Raw genomic sequence first — 17,266 nt, 5'->3', positions numbered from 1 at the left:
TCATAATAAATTAGTATATAATTACACACCTCACTTTGTTAGAAGTTAGAACACACATTTTTTTTTTGACATGTGAAAGTAATAATAATCAAGCTTCTAAACACTCTCGCAAGAATGAACGAGAACATTTGCCTCTGTAATCGAAAATGGATGAAGATATTCATATTCTTGAAGAAAAAAATATACGAGTTTTATATATTATTTATCATTTATATTTAATTGATATTAATTTTTTAAAAATGATACAAATAAATGATGGATAATAAACCGATTATATAAATATTTACAACAAAAAACATAAATAGTACTCTCATAACAGTTATGTTTTTTTTTATTTCTCTTTATCTAAAGCAACAATAATTAGTGAAGAGAGTATATCTTTTTACTAACAGTAACTAATCCTAAAAGGAATTAATCTCACAAAAAAAAGAATATATTTTAGTTAATATTTATGTACTATTATTTTAAAAATTTATATATATTCATAATGTTATATATCATTTATTTGTATTATTTTTTAAGAATGAATAATGATTAAATATGAATGGTGATTAATCAAATAACAATGTATAAAACTTATACAGATATATTTTTTTAGTCTAGACATGGAATAAAATCAAGCTCCGTACATGAAACACCAATTAATGTAAGAAAATTCTCTCCATTTTCTCTCTATTTCCTGTTCTCTCTCATATTAAGTTATAAATATTATGTTATATAATGGTTGAAATCTTCTCCGTATACTTAGGAGTTAGGAGAAGATGTAGTTGTACTCTTTGACCTAATAAGTAATAACTACATGGTTTTGAGAAATTCTTTATGATCTTTTGGTATGCTGATAAACTTCTGATGTGTATAAAGTTGTATACGTATGGGTCACTAAAAGAATTTATATTTTTTTATGAATTTGTCATCCTTAGTTTAAGAAATAATGACTACATTTTTAACTTATTTAAATACTACTGTATTACTTTAAGGATACATTGTATTTGAAAACTAAGTGAATAACCTTTTATTTATTTAAATATATCAATTTGTAATTTACTTGGGATTCCTTAAATTCATCCCTAAGAGCAGGAGATAACAAGAACTCATATTTTTTATTTAAACTTTACATGCATACAAAATATTCAGTAATATTCGCAATACTAACTTATAAGTTATCCGATAATTTAAATTTGATAAAACTATTTGGTAAATAAAAATTAAAAGAATTTATAGCTTTTAAAAAATAAACTAATAGTTTTTGAAGTAGCTTTCTTTTAAAAATCCTAAAAGTTTTCAATAATTCATATTCCAATTTTCTCATTTGAAATTTTATCAAATGAAACTCAAATAAATTCAAAAATTATTATTTTTATGTTAGATTATAAAAACATGTTTCCGGCTAAGATACACCGTTAAATAAATAATTCATTATATATTATAAAAATAAAAAATTATGAATTCATTAGTTTATTATAATTTACTTGTTAATTAGTAAATAACTAAACAAATAAATATTATATTACATATTCTTAAAATTATGACATGTTCTGAATACACAAATAAAATATATACATAAAATTCATATAACATAATAAAAATATAACTATTGTTATAAATTTTCAAATAAAGAACATATTTTTAGAAATCGCTAAATATAAAATAAAATTCATGTCATAAGAAATCTTTATTTAGTATCAACAAGTGGGAAGATTATCAATCCCGTTTAATTGATGATCAACATTATGCATATACATTTCCCATTCGTTCTCTATGCAATTCACATGTTTTGTCTTTTTCTCTAACTACTAGTCCACTTGATTATGTTACATTTTTTTCCTTAAAATATTATGGCATGGTAGATTGGTTGTCTATGAAGTATGGGAAAATATTTTAAGAGAATCGAAAAGTATCTAGGAAGTATAACATTTATAAGTTATTTATTTTTCAAAAAATTAATTTCAACACACTCTAGGTGCTTGTCGATGAAGTATCAGTATCAATACGATACATGAAGGTTATTGAAGTGTTGGTGCTTCATAGCCAACAAGGAGTTTGTATAGTGGTATAAGACCACACTGAATCTATAGATAGGTTAAAAGGTCAAAAATTCAATTTCTGAGAGAGTCACTTGTTAGGAAGGACAATCACGCACAACAAAATAGATTAACTCCTTACTCGTCCTACGAGGGAAAATACCCTGATTATATAAAAAAAGAACTACCTACCCAATTATAGGCTTTATCCTTATTGCTACATGCTCACGGCTACACATTCGCTACTATCTCACAGTTAACAAGTTCTCAACACAACACATATATGTAACCATTGGGACAAAGAAGGAACAATTAACAAGGATTAGTAGAAGTGTTTGTTGTTCAGCGAACCTTTTAAATTTCTATCTCACCTTACAACAGCAATTGTAATTCCTCCACCAGAACAATTGACAACATATTGGCACATGAATTCCCTATAGAGTTTCATTATTTCTTTAGCAGCTATAGTCATTTCATAACTGTATACTGCACAGTAGTGTATAAAATTGCAAAGAGTTGGAATAAATAAGAAATGAAGCTAAAAGTACATTTGAACTTCAAAGGCTTATCATCAATGTTAATCACAAATACACCGCACCTTCTCAACAAATTAGGAAAGAACAATAGGTTTGCCACACAACTGCTCCAACTCGCTTTCTAAAACTTTGTACAATTTTGTTTTGTTGCGTCGATAAACCCAAGCTTTAGCATCTTGATCCCAATCAAACCTTGATGGACCACTGCATAAAAGATGTAGAATAATATTAATATACATGTGTCATTTTTATTATTACACCTGTTTAGGCCTATCTTTGATATCATACGCGGTCTAGTTTAAAGTAAAGATGATTGAGAAGACAAACAGAAGAAATAGAAGGACATAATTGCAGCAATAGATGTATGATAAGGACATAATTGCAGCAATAGATGTATGATAAGGACATAATTGCAGCAATAGATGTATGATAAGGAAGCCCACTGCACAAGGTATCCACTTAGTGGAGTCTGAGGAGAGTATATATACGCATCCTTATCATCGTAAGCAAAGAGACTATTTCAAAACCATGACCTCCATCCAGGTCATGGAGCAAGCAACATTGATGTTGCACTGAGCCCCAAGATGCACGATAAAAGGATTAGAATGTATTCCCTTCAATAAATAGAACTGAAACCAATCATAATGTCACTGAAGGCAGAATGTGTTCTTTTACTTCATTATTAAGGTTTAAGTTGATGATCAAATTAGAAGGGAGAGGATACACAATGACATGACTACAAGATATAAACATCTTATATGGTAGTGACAGAGTAGATTGGGATGAATATATTCTTGGAGACAAGATTATAACATCTCTACCATCCAAATGTAAAAGACTAAACCCATATCATAATAAAAAGGGTGTTCCGGTGCTCCCACCAAGTGGGGTTTTGGGAGGGTAGATTTGTGCAGCCTTAAACCTATATCATAGTAGAATTGCTAAAATATAAACAATGAATCTCCTCCCTCGTTTTCCTTTACACAAGGAGTTGTGAGTACTTTCTTCCTGAAGGAAGAAAAACACATGTAAATAAACATTGACAATATACCCCCACACTATTAACAGAACAATATACGTTTAAAACAAAGAAATTAACTCAATGTCAGAGTTTCATGAAGTTTCCCACCCCTTTCCTATGTCTTCTCCACCAATAATGTAAGAGAGGTCGATACACAAAAGGCTTCGATAACACAGACTTGCCTTAATAAATGTACCACCGCTAACACAAGATAATACATTTGATATAAGACATGGTTTTCAACACTACATTGGTTTGTTATCTCCAACTTCTCACTTCTTTCTAGTTGATTATCATAAATAGAGATATCCAAAGAAATATATGTATCTGATTGTGTTGGAATTTGTTGAAAGAATGATGTTATGAAGTTGGAGATACATATATTGCGAAATCATATGATAGAATATATGTATCTCGTGCCATTTAGAATTGTTGCGAGCTACGCAAACAACATGTTGTGATAAAACTAGAGAGTAATCAGTATATAAACTATTAAGTAATAAGTTTATACGAAACTAGAGAGATATCCAAAGAAATATATTCTAGTTTATACGAAATATATGTATCTGGTTGTGATAAAACTAGAGAGTAATCAGTATATAAACTATTAAGTAATAAGTTTATATGAAACTAGATAGATATCCAAAGAAATATATTCTAGTTTATACGAAACATTCACTTTACATGCATTCTGATATATGAACATTGACGTGCCAAGATTTTAGTTTTTTTAAAAGACTTCTTGGGAAAAAGTAATCCATATCATAGAAAAATCTCTAAGGGGCAAATAACCAATAGACACAATGTAATACCTTACTGGAGAAGACAGCCAAAGTTGTCTATTTGGTGTCTGTTTGTTCAGTACATAGGTACCAAGATCACCAAGCTTAATAGTCAAAACATCATTCTGAAATAGAAAGGCATGTTAAAACAATTAATAAAAGTCAATTCTTAAAACTGACAGTAAGCAGTTAATCAAATTAAATTTTTTTTTGAAAGACTGAAGAACAACATCAAATCTTGGTTCTCAAGTTTCATCAGAAAAAATATGGTTATCTATACATGTAATTATTCAAAATAATCATATTTAGTGTTACAACTTGCAAAAAGATAACTCATTCTAGTCTTGCAAAAAACAGAGAAATTATAGGATGCCTTTTTATTTTCTGTTAATAAGTAACATTGTTGATGGCAATCTTTATAACTTAATCTCCTAAAAAACCCATTCTCACCCCGTAGTCTATGTCAAATCCATCATCTTCAACAGAGTCTCCATAGTCCTGCCAAACAGGCAAAAAAAATATAAAAACAATCTCAGGTTCAATTTAAAATCATAAAAAAACCACCGTATGGTGATTCATGTTTCCATCACAACTAATAAGACTATTTTCCAGTGAAATCCATTTGATTCTATGCATAAGGTTATCACAATTGCATATTTGATAAACTATGTGGGTGGTTGGTATCTCGAGCAAAAAGTTCAGTTGATGCTTAAATTGTTTGTGCACATCAAAAAGCAATCGTAGAGCTACCTCAAGTTTCTCTTGTAGGCTATGTATTGTGGAATCAGCCAGTCTGTGAAATTCACCCTCCTGCAGTAAAGAACTGCATTCACGATACTCATTAGCAAATTCATTTTCACTCGTTGAAAAAAGGAAAATGGAAAAAAGAACCATTTTCACCAAAATTGAAAGTTTAAGCAAAATTGAAATTGAAATTTTACAACCTTTGAGACAACAGCGTGACTTACATTAGCAGTCACATAAATAATAATTTCTTCAAACATTCACAAACCGAACACATATATAGTCTATAGAAATGCTTTGAATTTCTATGATTGAAAAGTTAAAAAGAAAACAGTAATTGAAATCTGGAAGCTGCTTTTCTCTCTCCAAAATAACAACTAAAACGGATGAATTTCAAAACTTTCATGCTTTCCGGGAATCAAATAGGAATACATGAACAATAAATCCAAAAGCCATACTGGTAATCGATAGCCGTGGGGCCTTGAGATTCATCTACAAGATTTGAGCTGCGAGAACAGAAACTTCTAGAAGACTTGAGAGCAGGAAGATGGGAGTTGTGCAGCGAGTGGCACAAAATTTCTGATGCTTTTACAGAGAGAATTGGGGGCCCATGAATCGTAGAAGAGCGTAAGTGTGGACATGATGGTAGTGACTGTTGCAAGAACCTGAAAAGCCTTCTACGCCAAAGCAGATTAGATGCCATAGCTGTTTTATCTTGTCACCGCCAATGTTGTTAAAGCCATACCAGACATGGAACCAAAAAGTTTCCAATTCAGGTTCAACCAGTAAAGACCAAGTGGTCAAACCAAACATCATAAACATCAATAATATATATATGTGTGTGTGTAGACAATCATAAGTACATCAAAAACAGACAGCAATCACTACTTTAAAAATATTAGGAATTGATCAATAATCAAAATACGGACAGCAATCAGTAATTGCCTTTTTGTTTGTTTTTAAAAAAGTGATTATATTGATCTAAAATCACTACAAGTACCAACACATACACATTTGTTTGCTTGAGCTTTTAAAAAAAGCAAAACACTTATGCCAAAACCACTTTTTTGTATAAACAAACAAGTATTCAAAGAAAATAGCAACAAAATAATGTTACTCGCTTTGACATAACTCAAATCAACAAAGCTAAGCAAGAAATAAGCAATTATACAAATTAAGGTGGTGAAAAAATCAATGATTAATCTATAAACATGTCAAAGAAAATAGCACCTATCTGATTCCACAGAAAACAATATAATCAAATATGTATTTTTTCATAACTCCCTCACATCATAGAAAAAGTGCGAAAAAAATCCCAAATTGAAGCGTAAAATAGAATCAGACCATTGAAAGAGAATATCGATGAGAATTAATAAAAACAGAAAATAAAAGTTAGTAAGAGAAACAGAAAAATATAACTTTTAGTACCTTACGAAGTACCGGCCACTGGAGCCTCAACGGCGACGGCGACGGCGACGGCGGCAAAAGCTTCGAGTCTAGGTCAGTTTGAGAGCTCTCGTCTCCTGTTCTTTCAGGACGCTGCTACTAAAGTATTGGAATTGAAAGTTTATAATGAGAATTTATCTAATATATCACTAAATTAATCTCTTATTTGTTTGAAGTTTGAACAATTATTTTTCACCTAGTTTTGAGAGTCTTTACTTTTTTTGAATGGGCGGTTCAACTAATGAACCGATCAATTTAGTGGTCCATTTAAGCTCCTAAACCGCTCAGCAAAAACAGGGTTTGAACCGGCCAAAACCGTTGGTTTTCCAATGTGGTTTTTTATAATTGCTGGCATTTGTGGTTGATGGGAAGTTCCTTCATTAGACCTCTATTGAGGAACTTTAAAATTGAAACGATTGATGAACTTTAAAGAGAGAAAATGTGTTCAACGCTTGGATCGTGCTCTAAGGTGAATAAAGAATGGGCTCTTAATTTGTGAAAAGATCTTTTAGATGTATTTTCTCTTTATTTTAGGATGATGTTTTTAAATAGAAAAAAAAAATTATATAAGGACAATGTAAGAATTTTTTAAATTACTATTACATTATTTATAATTCATTTTCAATTGACTCTTAAATAAAAATAATACAAATAAACGGTAAATGGTGTACTGACTGTGTATAAATTTTTGCACTATCATTATGTATATAAATACTATACTCTTTTAAATAACTTTATAGTGATATATATGTATCAATAATGTACAAATTTATACACAATCAATGCATTATCCATTATTTATTTATATTATTTTTGTTTAAAAATCGGTGACAATATAAAACAAATGATAGATGATATAGTAACTGGATAAAAACAAATCTTACTAGGTGGACACAGTTTTTTCTCATAACCTTACCCGAACAGATTCCAAAATAAAATGGCCATGAGACAATTTGGCATTATAATTTTTATGGTACATGTGTATTAGTAGAAAAACACTTTGCCCCTTGCCCCCTTGTGTTTTTAACTTCGGAAATTTACCCCTAGAGTTGTTACTAAACTTATTGCTTTAGATGTTTTTCCTCCATTTTCTATTGGACTAATTGAACTAACCTCTTCAACAAATTTATCTTAGAAATTGACCAAGAAAAAAACATGAATGAGATTGTATTACGATAATAAATAACACAATTTTTCTAATCAGGATAATATATATATATATATATATATATATATATATACATGCAAAAAGGAGGATAAATATGAAAATAAAAATAAATTTAATCAAGATGCTTTGAAAATAATAACACAATCATACTGAGATTTGAATAAATATGAGACAAAAAAAGAATTGCAAAAAGGGACGAAAATCGAATTAAAATGACAAATAGCTCTATGCAACATTGCTTAAAAGAAGTAGAATGTTAACCACACTCAAGACTTTTATTTCCATGGGATTATATGTAACTATTTAAACTTAAGTATCCAATATGACTTTGTGCATTACTATTATTTCCTTATTTCTCATATCTACTTTTGTTTCTAATGTTTGTTTGGTTTGATAACCTAATGCATGATGTGAAAACCTAAGTTTTACTAGCTCATATAGGCCAATAACATTGACTTTTAACAAAAAAAAATGCTCTTAACATTCCAATAAGAAAAGAAGGCTTTAATGATATTTGGTTCAAAAAATAAGATTTGGTCCTTTTTTTTGAAAAATAATTTGAGAAGAGAATAATAACATATTTCTTACTCATATAAAAATGAGGCTTAAATGGCTTAATGATAATTTATTAGCTAGATAAAACCTCAAAAACAATTTCCCTCCAATTTTTTTATTTCCTTTACAAATAAAAATAAAAGGACCAATAATGGTGGGATACTATCAACAAGATGTTGGTCTAGTGGTGTAAGACCATGCTAGATCCTTAGAATGACCAAAATGTTAATGATCTGATTCTTGTGAACGATACTTATTGGGAGCGACAATCATACACCTTGAAAGTGATTAGTTTCTTATCCAAAGAGTGATGAATACTCTTGGTAGTATCAAAAAAAATAATGATGATATTTCTCTACATCAAATTTTGTTTTCTTTTTAAATAAAAAATAAGTTTTTAAGTAACCTATTTGTGACATATTAGCCTAATAATGAAGTGATTGTATTTTTAAAAAATATGTGTTGACTTTTAATTTTTTAAAAATAAAAATGCAAAATTATTCTAGTCATTTTTGTACTTTATAACAATCAGATGATTATTTTTACTAATATGTGGTAATCAATAGTTTTTGGGATTTTTATAAAGCTACCAAGGAATTTCTATCAAAAAGAGCATTCTAGATAATTTTAATTTTAAAGTCGAATCAATATGAGTATGACAATGATATTCCATGGCTTTATAAAATTAAGATATCTATTTAGATATTTAGAAAACAATCTTCCACTAAGTATGAAAATTTTAAATAAAATTAATAAATTGGAGATTTGATTCTAAGTAGAAATAAAATGTTTTAATTGATTGGAGAAATTAATAATAGCAATTTTTTTTGCTTTCAACGTGTGTCAAATTCCTCTTATAAATAGAGGTCTTGAGCATATGACTATATACACCAGAAAAATACACGAGAGAAAAACTAGAAAAAGACAATAAAAGTATTAGAAACACACCAAAAACACTTGAAACAAATGAGAAAAACACCAAAAAAAGAGAACCACAAAAATGCTAGAGAATCTCAATAAGATTGCTCGAAATTTGTGTAGTCCCTCTATTCTTTTGTTGTCTTTACTTGTTGGAAACTTAAACCTAGAGGATCGTTTGATTTATTACTTTTTGAGTTACATTGTGGTTCTAGAGATTTCAAATCATTCACAATTAAATGACATGGAACTACAATTGATGTACACAATAAACATAATGTGCAAATTAATTGGACACTAATGGTAATGAAACAAATGTGGGTCTTTAGAGGTGATTTTGGACCATTGCCTTATGCTATTTTCATAACTGCTATACTTGAGTATTCTGGCGTTTCTTTTGCTGGAGAGTCTAAGATCTCACTCGATGCTCGTGATAACAAATTTGATGTGGATGTGATCTACAAGATAAGATTCTTTCGAGATACCACCGATATGATTTATAAGCATCATGGTGATCAACAAGCTGCTAACCTAGAAAGTCCCTCTGCTAACCCTCCTACTCGACCCTCATCTCGTGTTGAGTCATCTTCCTTTGACTCCACTCCTTCCAATCAGATGATTATGGACGATTTGTTTTTGCTTGGAGGCTACATCACAAATCGGAGGGATGCTCTTGATATAGCGAACAATCAAGTCCAAGAAGAGTTTCGACATTTGTCAACCCGATTAGATTACATGGACTTGGATTCTCATCGGGATGATCTAGATTCTTAGGAGTAGTGATCTAGGATTTTGCTTCAGTCATTTGTTGTTCTTGTTGTTATTATTTCAAAACTGATGTTTTATGGCTATTATTTGTTATCTTAACTCTTTGTTATCTATGAACTACGTTTTAACTAATTTTAAATGATATGTTGATTATCTTTTAGCATTTGATATCATTCGAAATTATATTTATCACAAAATTATTGGCTAGGGACAAATCAAATAAATGGCCCATATACCTAATCAAACTCTACCTTAGAGAAGGATTGATCAATATATTTTTTCAATTGGACATTCTTGTTCCTTACAATAGAACATGCATGTTGATGAGAAACATCACATGAATTCCAAACCCTATAAATGCATGACTATTCACTCAAATCTACAACTAAGAAGACAATATTGAGTACTATTGAAACCCTAAAAATTAGGCACTTTGGAAATACTTAACAGTAAACAATGGAATCTAACACATTAGTATTGACGATGATGAGGGACCATGAAAAATTTTAAACTACTCTAACTAATTAAACAACAACATGAATATGGGACAATTGAGACAACAAAATAGTAGAAAATAAGTCACTTGTTATTGTCTTTGATTAACTCAAATCCAAAAAATGTGTGTTGTTCCTCTACTAGAGAAATCTTAGGAGGGCATTAGAGGTTCCTCTATCTTACCATGTAATACACAAAAGTTCTTCCTTTTTCTTCTTTAATTTCTTCATTTTAGATTCAATTTTTATTTCTCATATTTTATTTTAATTTTTTTGGAATAGTATATTTGTATATATTCTTATTTATGATGTAATGCCAACATGGATCCACAATGGCAGTTAACATATCACATCAAACCCATTGATGTGCCACACCAATAGTCATTATGTTGTAAACTAATAAACAAGTATGATGTCCATTTGATATTTCATGAATTTAATTTGTAAAGAATAATATTTGAGAGACTAAATTGGTAGCTAACAAATTGTTCAAGGACTAAAAGTGATATTTTACACTATTTAAATCTCAAAATAAGAATCACTTCAATCAATACATATGGTGGCTACCAACTAGTGATTGCAAAACGAGTAATGCTCATGTGCCTGCCTGAATAGCCTATATATTTTTTGTCATGAGAGCATACAAATTTTGTCAATTTTTTGTTTTACCCAATCCGTTTGCTCATCAAGTCTGTGAGCATTTCTATTGGGCAACTAAGCTGCCCACAATTTAGTGTTAAAAATAATCAAAATTCAAATAAATTATGATGTCATATGATTTGATGTCTCAAAATAATTGTGATTTGTTCAAATTCCTATAATATATAAAGTTATTTTTAAATTGTCTACCTTAAACTTCTTTATTTAATTTCTTTTTATTTTTTAAATTTTTTTTTACCTTATCAATTATTTATCTAGTCCTCCATGCAGCCCTTTTGATTGTTTTAAAACATGCAAAAGTTGAGAATTTGTACAAAAATAATAAGTGGGCATGCTTACACCCATTTGGATTTGTGGCTGCATTTTGTGAACACAAACTAAACGAACCATGCAACTTCCATTTTTCCATTACTACCACCAACAAATGGATTGAAATGATGATTACAGTGAATTAATCCATATGATAGGCCACCTTAATGAAAGCTACATTTAGTATACTAGATATAGATGAATCAATTGTTTGAGCTCTAGATCCAGGAGGAAGTACTTTTATAATCAACATTATGATTTTGGAACCTTACATAGGACTTTCCCTCATTCAAAACTACCATTATACTAACTATTACAATGACAACAATGAATATGATCACGTCTTGTGTTTCAAACTTTGTACCATTCTATATATTATTTGTTTTGTATTGGTTATAAAAGTAAAACAAAAATTAAATATATATTATTTTATATTTTCTGACAAGTGAGAATAAAAACATGAGTACATCTTCAGACACATTACATAACAACTTCAATTGCGTTCACCGTTTGGCAAATTGGTTGTGAATTGGGAAACAACATTTTAGGTGGAGCCCATTAATTAAACTATGAGAATCTAGGCTAACACCACCCTCATACTTTCTTACATATGTGATAACCAACATGAAACCCGTCCTTGCCTATGAATAGAGATCTAAAGTGTGTTCCCAATCATGTTTGGGACACACTTTTGGAACAAGTGTCCCCCTTGCCTACTACATTTCACTAATATAGATTACATGTCCAAGAGTATATCTCCAACCATGTCTCATCCAAAATTGTGACACATATTAAAAAATAACACATAATTTTAATTACGTTTTCCACTATTTAATTTTTTAATAAATGTCATTATTAGAATGAGACATGGTTTTTGAGACATACTCATAGGATATTGGATCTCTTTTCATATTCCATAATGGTGATGTGGTGTCACTAGGGGTGCCAATACGGGCCAGTCCAGCCTGGCCTTGCCCAGCCCGCCAAAATATGGGTTGGCCCAGCCTGACCTTTATTGCTAAAAGGACTTAAAATATCAAGCCAACCCATATTTGGCAAGGCTAACAGACTGACCCGTTTTTTCATCAAAACACACATTTATAACCAACTCAATCACAATTTCAAAAATAAATAATCACCGTGTCTCATACATGTCTTTTAAAACAAAAAATCACAAACCAAAGTCCATAATGACATTCCATCTTAGTTTAAAACTTGTAAGTTCTGACCAACAAGTCAGTATAATCTTAAACTTTTAGACTCTTAGTTCACAATAAAGCTTCTAACTCCTAAGTTCACAATAATGCAAGCTAACACGCTAAAATATGGGCTGACCTGATCTGACTCTTATTGTTAAAAGTACTCAAATCCCCAGTCCGACCTGCTAAAAATGCCAATCCAAACGGGCTGGCCCGTCACACCAAACTCATATTGCCTTAGGTGACACCCACAAATAGGCCTACAAGGATAAACTCTTTTTTCATCATTAACTGAAAAATGAAAATAAAACTTCTCCTAGGCCCCCTAATCAGACATCAAACTTCTCCTAGGTCCCTTAATCAGACATCAAACTATCCCATATTAGGTTTAACTAGTTTAAACGGTTAAATCGTCTGGTCGGACCGGATGATTTCATATATAATTTATCATTTTTATATATAAATACTAAATTTTATATAATTAATATTTATGTATAATTATATTGAAATAACATATTTCCATTATTTTTTGGACGAGTAAAATAAAACATTAGAGTAATGTTTTATTTTTTTTTTAAATTTTAAGTGAACTGTCTAATTCACTTCCTAGGTTATTCCGGTTCAACCGAGTTTAATACTATCGGACTGGAATTTTTATGATTCAAAGTATTCCAACCCTCATTCGTTTAAAACTACAAACCAGAGCTGTTTTCAAGTTCGGTCAGTAGTCAAACCGGTCGAACCGTCCGGTCTAGTTATCACAACACTGTCCCTGACATTAAGGGTGGAAACAGGTCAGACCGCCTATCAGGGGCCTATTACCTAGCCTATAACAGGCTAGGCTAGGCCAGGCTAGACTTTTTTCATTAACAGGCCAGGCTCAGGCTTTCTAAAAAGCCTATTTAGCTTAACAGGTCAGGCTCTAGGCCACCTAAAAGGCCTATTAAGCCTACCAGGCCGGCCCTTTTAGTTATATTATATATGAATGTTGAATTTATACTATTTTAATATAAATAATATCATTATATATGTAATATTAATATAAAAATTATACAAAAATATAATTTAATTATTAGAATTAGATGGGCCTAACTAAAAGTAGGCCTATAAGTCCATTTAAATGTAGACATAATAGTCTATTTCATGACCATATAGTATAATAGGCGTTTAAACAGGCTAATAGGCCAGGCCAGACTTTTAAACAGGCCAGGCTCAGGCTTTGAATTTTTTTTAAACAGGCTAACAAGCCAGGCCCAGGCTCCTATATGCTATATAGGCTAGGCCTGTTTAAGGCAAAGCCTGGTCTGGCCTGGCCTGTTTCCACCCTTACCTGACATGCAAAGTTTTAAAAAGTTTTCTTAAACCAACCTAAAGTCCTAAACAACCAGTCACTTCCTATGTCGCAAACCTCCTCAACTCCGCCCCAGTACGCAGCGGACCACCACCAAAACCGTGCGATTCCACCTTCTTCGCAACCACAGATCTCCGCCGCCGTCAACCTCGCCCCCACCAACACCTTCGCTTGAATCCGTTATTTTATTTCTCCCCTTAAGTTTTTCTCCCAATTCCCTCTTCATCGAACTCACTATCTCTCTCACCCATTTTTTTTATAATCATTATTATAATAATAATTGTTAAACTTTCATGGAGTCACAACAATTTTTTTTTGGGGTTGGCCCAAACTCATCATTTCCATCAATTCCAATTGGGAAAAAACCATTCTCTTTAAAGTTCCCATTTTCCCCTCGTTTTTCTTCACACCCCACTTAATCGCCACAGAATTTTCAGCTTCAGAGTGTGCCTTTTCATCCAATTAACATTGAACACAAAGTGTATTACAGTTCTAGGAACACAATATTTTCTAGCAGGAATAGTACTTCAGAACCAAAGATGAAGGGTTTGAGGTGAGAGACCAGATCACAGTGAGAAGAAAAAAGTTAGCAGTTTTTGTCTCTGGTGGAGGTTCTAATTTCAGATCAGTTCATGAGGCATCCTTAAAGGGATCACTCCATGGAGACATTGTTGTTTTGGTTACAAATAAAACTGGTATGCTTTATTTTAGTACCTCTTTACTCTGTCCCCTAGTGTTTTAACGGTAATGGTTGTGGTTATTGCGATTGTTGTCATTGCGGCCGTTGCTACGCGGACGTTATGGTGTAAATTATTTTGTGATTAAAAAAATATTGTTGAATTTGATGCGGTTTAATATGGTCCAATGCGATTGCATTACTTCCGCGTCATTGTGATTCAGAGTCACCACAATTGTAGTGTGATATGGCGGCGGTCACTACAACCACAATATTGCGGCTGCATCAGGTGATGTGATCCACAATTTAATTCACTGCCTAGAACTATAAGAACAAAAAGGTTAGTCTGGTCTAGGACTTGAGGGTCTCATCTAGTGGGGTCTGGTCAATCGTCGTAACCCATGACCTTTTGGTTACTAAACATCAACTTCACCAGTGTGCCGAGGCTCACCCTCTTGGAATCTAGAACTAGAAGCATGTTTTGTTCAATCTAAGTTGATGATAGTCAATGGATTAAGATGACATGGAATGCCTGCAAAGTTTATTTTTACTCCTATGGTTGGAAGAAAGTGATTTTCTTTTGTAGTAGTGCTGCTGCTCTTGTGTCCTTAAAACTGTCGATGCCTCGGAAATTGAAAATTCACACAAAAATTGAAAATTTAAGCTAGAAAATTGGTTGAAGAATTTAAACAATTATAACACATTATTCCATAATCCCTTGTATACATTTGTTTAATACGCGGTTCGGTTCGGTTCCAATGGTTCCTAAAGTTCTAAAACCATAAACCGAACCGAACATAAACGGTTCCTTAAACAAATAACCGAATCGAACCGCAAAACCGAACCGAACCACATTTTGCGGTTTGGTTTGGTTTGGTTCCATCGGTTTCGCGGTTTAAACCATAACCACTTACACCCCTAGTACACATGACAGTGCTGTCTATCATCAGATGATAGGATATGAGAAGACCTGATAGTATACTTAACTAGATAAGACAAGAGTTTCTAGATGGGCAATCATGGCCATGGATTAATAGACAAAAGGTTGTTGTGCCTATTGATGGAAGTTTAAGCTATGATGATTATTGTCATGTATGGTGATTTATCCGTGGTCTTGTCATTGTTGACAGAGGTATTTGTTAGAAATTATAAATTTCTAATTAAGGTGGGCATCATATATTTGATACAATGATATCAGCTATTTATTCCAGGGTTACATTATAAGTGATCTAATTACTGACACCCCTTAGATTTCTAAAAGCTTATAACGGATATGGGCTTAATGGGTGGATACCCATCAGGTTAACCCATAGGGGATAATGGGAACCCTATAAGTTAACACATAAGGAAGGTTATGCTCCCCAATACACCAAATCCAATTTAGTTTTCTCATCTCCCTATCAGAGTGAAAACGCAAGTCCCAAGAGGAATCAGGGATTTGGTTGAGGAAGGCCATCTTACCACAAAACCTCTTTCAGAAACGTAGATCAAAGGAGCACATCCAGGAACATGGATTCAGGTATGACACTACACCCTTTGATTCATATATGTGCGTGAGAATCATGAAATTCAAGATCCTAGGATTGGTATTTCACCAATCATTAAGGAATTTCCAACAATTGGTATTAGAGCATAGATTCTGAATTTTATGATTCTCCATTAAGGGTGTTTTCCCAAATTTATATGAACCCTAATTTTAATTTGTGGAGTATTGAATTATGCTTCCACTGTTATGTGATAAAGATTGGAGATTTAGGGTTTAATTTGGGAATTATAAAATTTGAATTGTTGCATAACCATTTGTTGATCAAGTCGCTGAATTTCCACGCTGACATTGCCTTTTCGTATTTCCGTGTTTGATGATTGCGATTTATTTCACTTCTATGATCTTTTTAGGGTTGTTTGCAGATTCACCTGTGATGAAATTTATATTCATTTTATGATCTATTGAAATTTATATTCATTTTATGATCTATTGATTTGGCATTGTTTAGTGCATATTTTGCATTAGGCACTGTTCAATAGAAATTTAATTAATTAACAACCTAGAAAGAGGATATTACACATTCTTCTCTGCATCAAATTTGTGTGCAGTGAAAATATCAAGATGTAGTTTTATGGATGACACTATTTTTTTATGGTGTCAGGCACTGTTCAGTGCATTACATTTTGTGTGTGATGAAATTATCATATTTTTTCTATAATAATTTTGTTCTGTGATAATTAAAATGTACATACTTTTAGTGACTTATATTGCATAAATGCAAGTGTTTATATTCAAATGCTTTCTTTGCATTGTTTCTTTAAATAGCTTGCACTGTTTTGATTTGGAATTATACGGAAAGCAATTATGGGATAAGATTTGGTAATCATAAAAGATATCAAATCTGGAGGTTTTAATTCCAAGATCATTAATTTTTAGTAATGGACCCATATTATTTTAATTTTTGTCTGGTAATTATCTAGGATTAATGGATGCAATATGTTGCCAAAGTAACCTCTATTGTTAGAAATTAATTGAATTACACAGATGAGTATGAGATTATTTATGCGAATTGTGTTCGGCCCAGAGGAAGACACAATTTGGCAAAATAATAACATACATGTAATGATAAATA

At 31.6% G+C, this 17,266-nt stretch overlaps 1 protein-coding gene and 1 pseudogene across 2 annotated transcripts; one reads left to right on the top strand and one right to left on the bottom strand.

Annotated features, from left to right (window-relative positions):
- Nucleotides 1–2,380: 2,380 nt before the first annotated feature.
- Nucleotides 2,381–6,667, bottom strand: LOC109341418 (frataxin, mitochondrial-like). Of its 2 annotated transcripts, none has more exons than XM_019579322.1 (6): nt 6,533–6,667; nt 5,563–5,818; nt 5,111–5,183; nt 4,811–4,858; nt 4,391–4,485; nt 2,381–2,761 (listed from the first exon to the last, which is right to left on the bottom strand). In XM_019579322.1, exons 2-6 carry the CDS (start codon nt 5,805–5,807, stop codon nt 2,632–2,634), a joined length of 591 nt encoding a protein of 196 aa, XP_019434867.1. In that variant the 5' UTR covers nt 5,808–5,818; nt 6,533–6,667; the 3' UTR covers nt 2,381–2,631. The 2 variants fall into 2 exon arrangements, with proteins under 2 accessions (XP_019434867.1, XP_019434866.1); XM_019579321.1 differs by having other exon boundaries at nt 5,563–5,809; nt 6,533–6,666.
- Nucleotides 6,668–14,391: 7,724 nt separating this feature from the next.
- The window catches only part of LOC109341420, a 7,750-nt pseudogene continuing 4,875 nt past the window's right edge, over nt 14,392–17,266 (top strand).

Source organism: Lupinus angustifolius, unplaced genomic scaffold (assembly GCF_001865875.1).
Source record: "Lupinus angustifolius cultivar Tanjil unplaced genomic scaffold, LupAngTanjil_v1.0 Scaffold_461, whole genome shotgun sequence".
NCBI classification, from domain to species: Eukaryota; Viridiplantae; Streptophyta; class Magnoliopsida; order Fabales; family Fabaceae; genus Lupinus; species Lupinus angustifolius.
Note: the sequence above shows the minus strand (reverse complement) of the source record. Positions and strands in the feature narration are given on the sequence as shown.

Coding starts and splice junctions, on each gene's coding strand:
- LOC109341418 (XM_019579322.1), bottom strand. CDS start 5,807: ATGGCATCTAATCTGCTTTGGCGTAGAAGGCTTTTCAGGTTCTTGCAA. Junction 5,184..5,562: donor CCCACGGCTATCGATTACCA/GTATGGCTTTTG, acceptor TCGTGAATGCAG/TTCTTTACTGCAGGAGGGTG. Junction 4,859..5,110: donor GCCTACAAGAGAAACTTGAG/GTAGCTCTACGA, acceptor CCTGTTTGGCAG/GACTATGGAGACTCTGTTGA.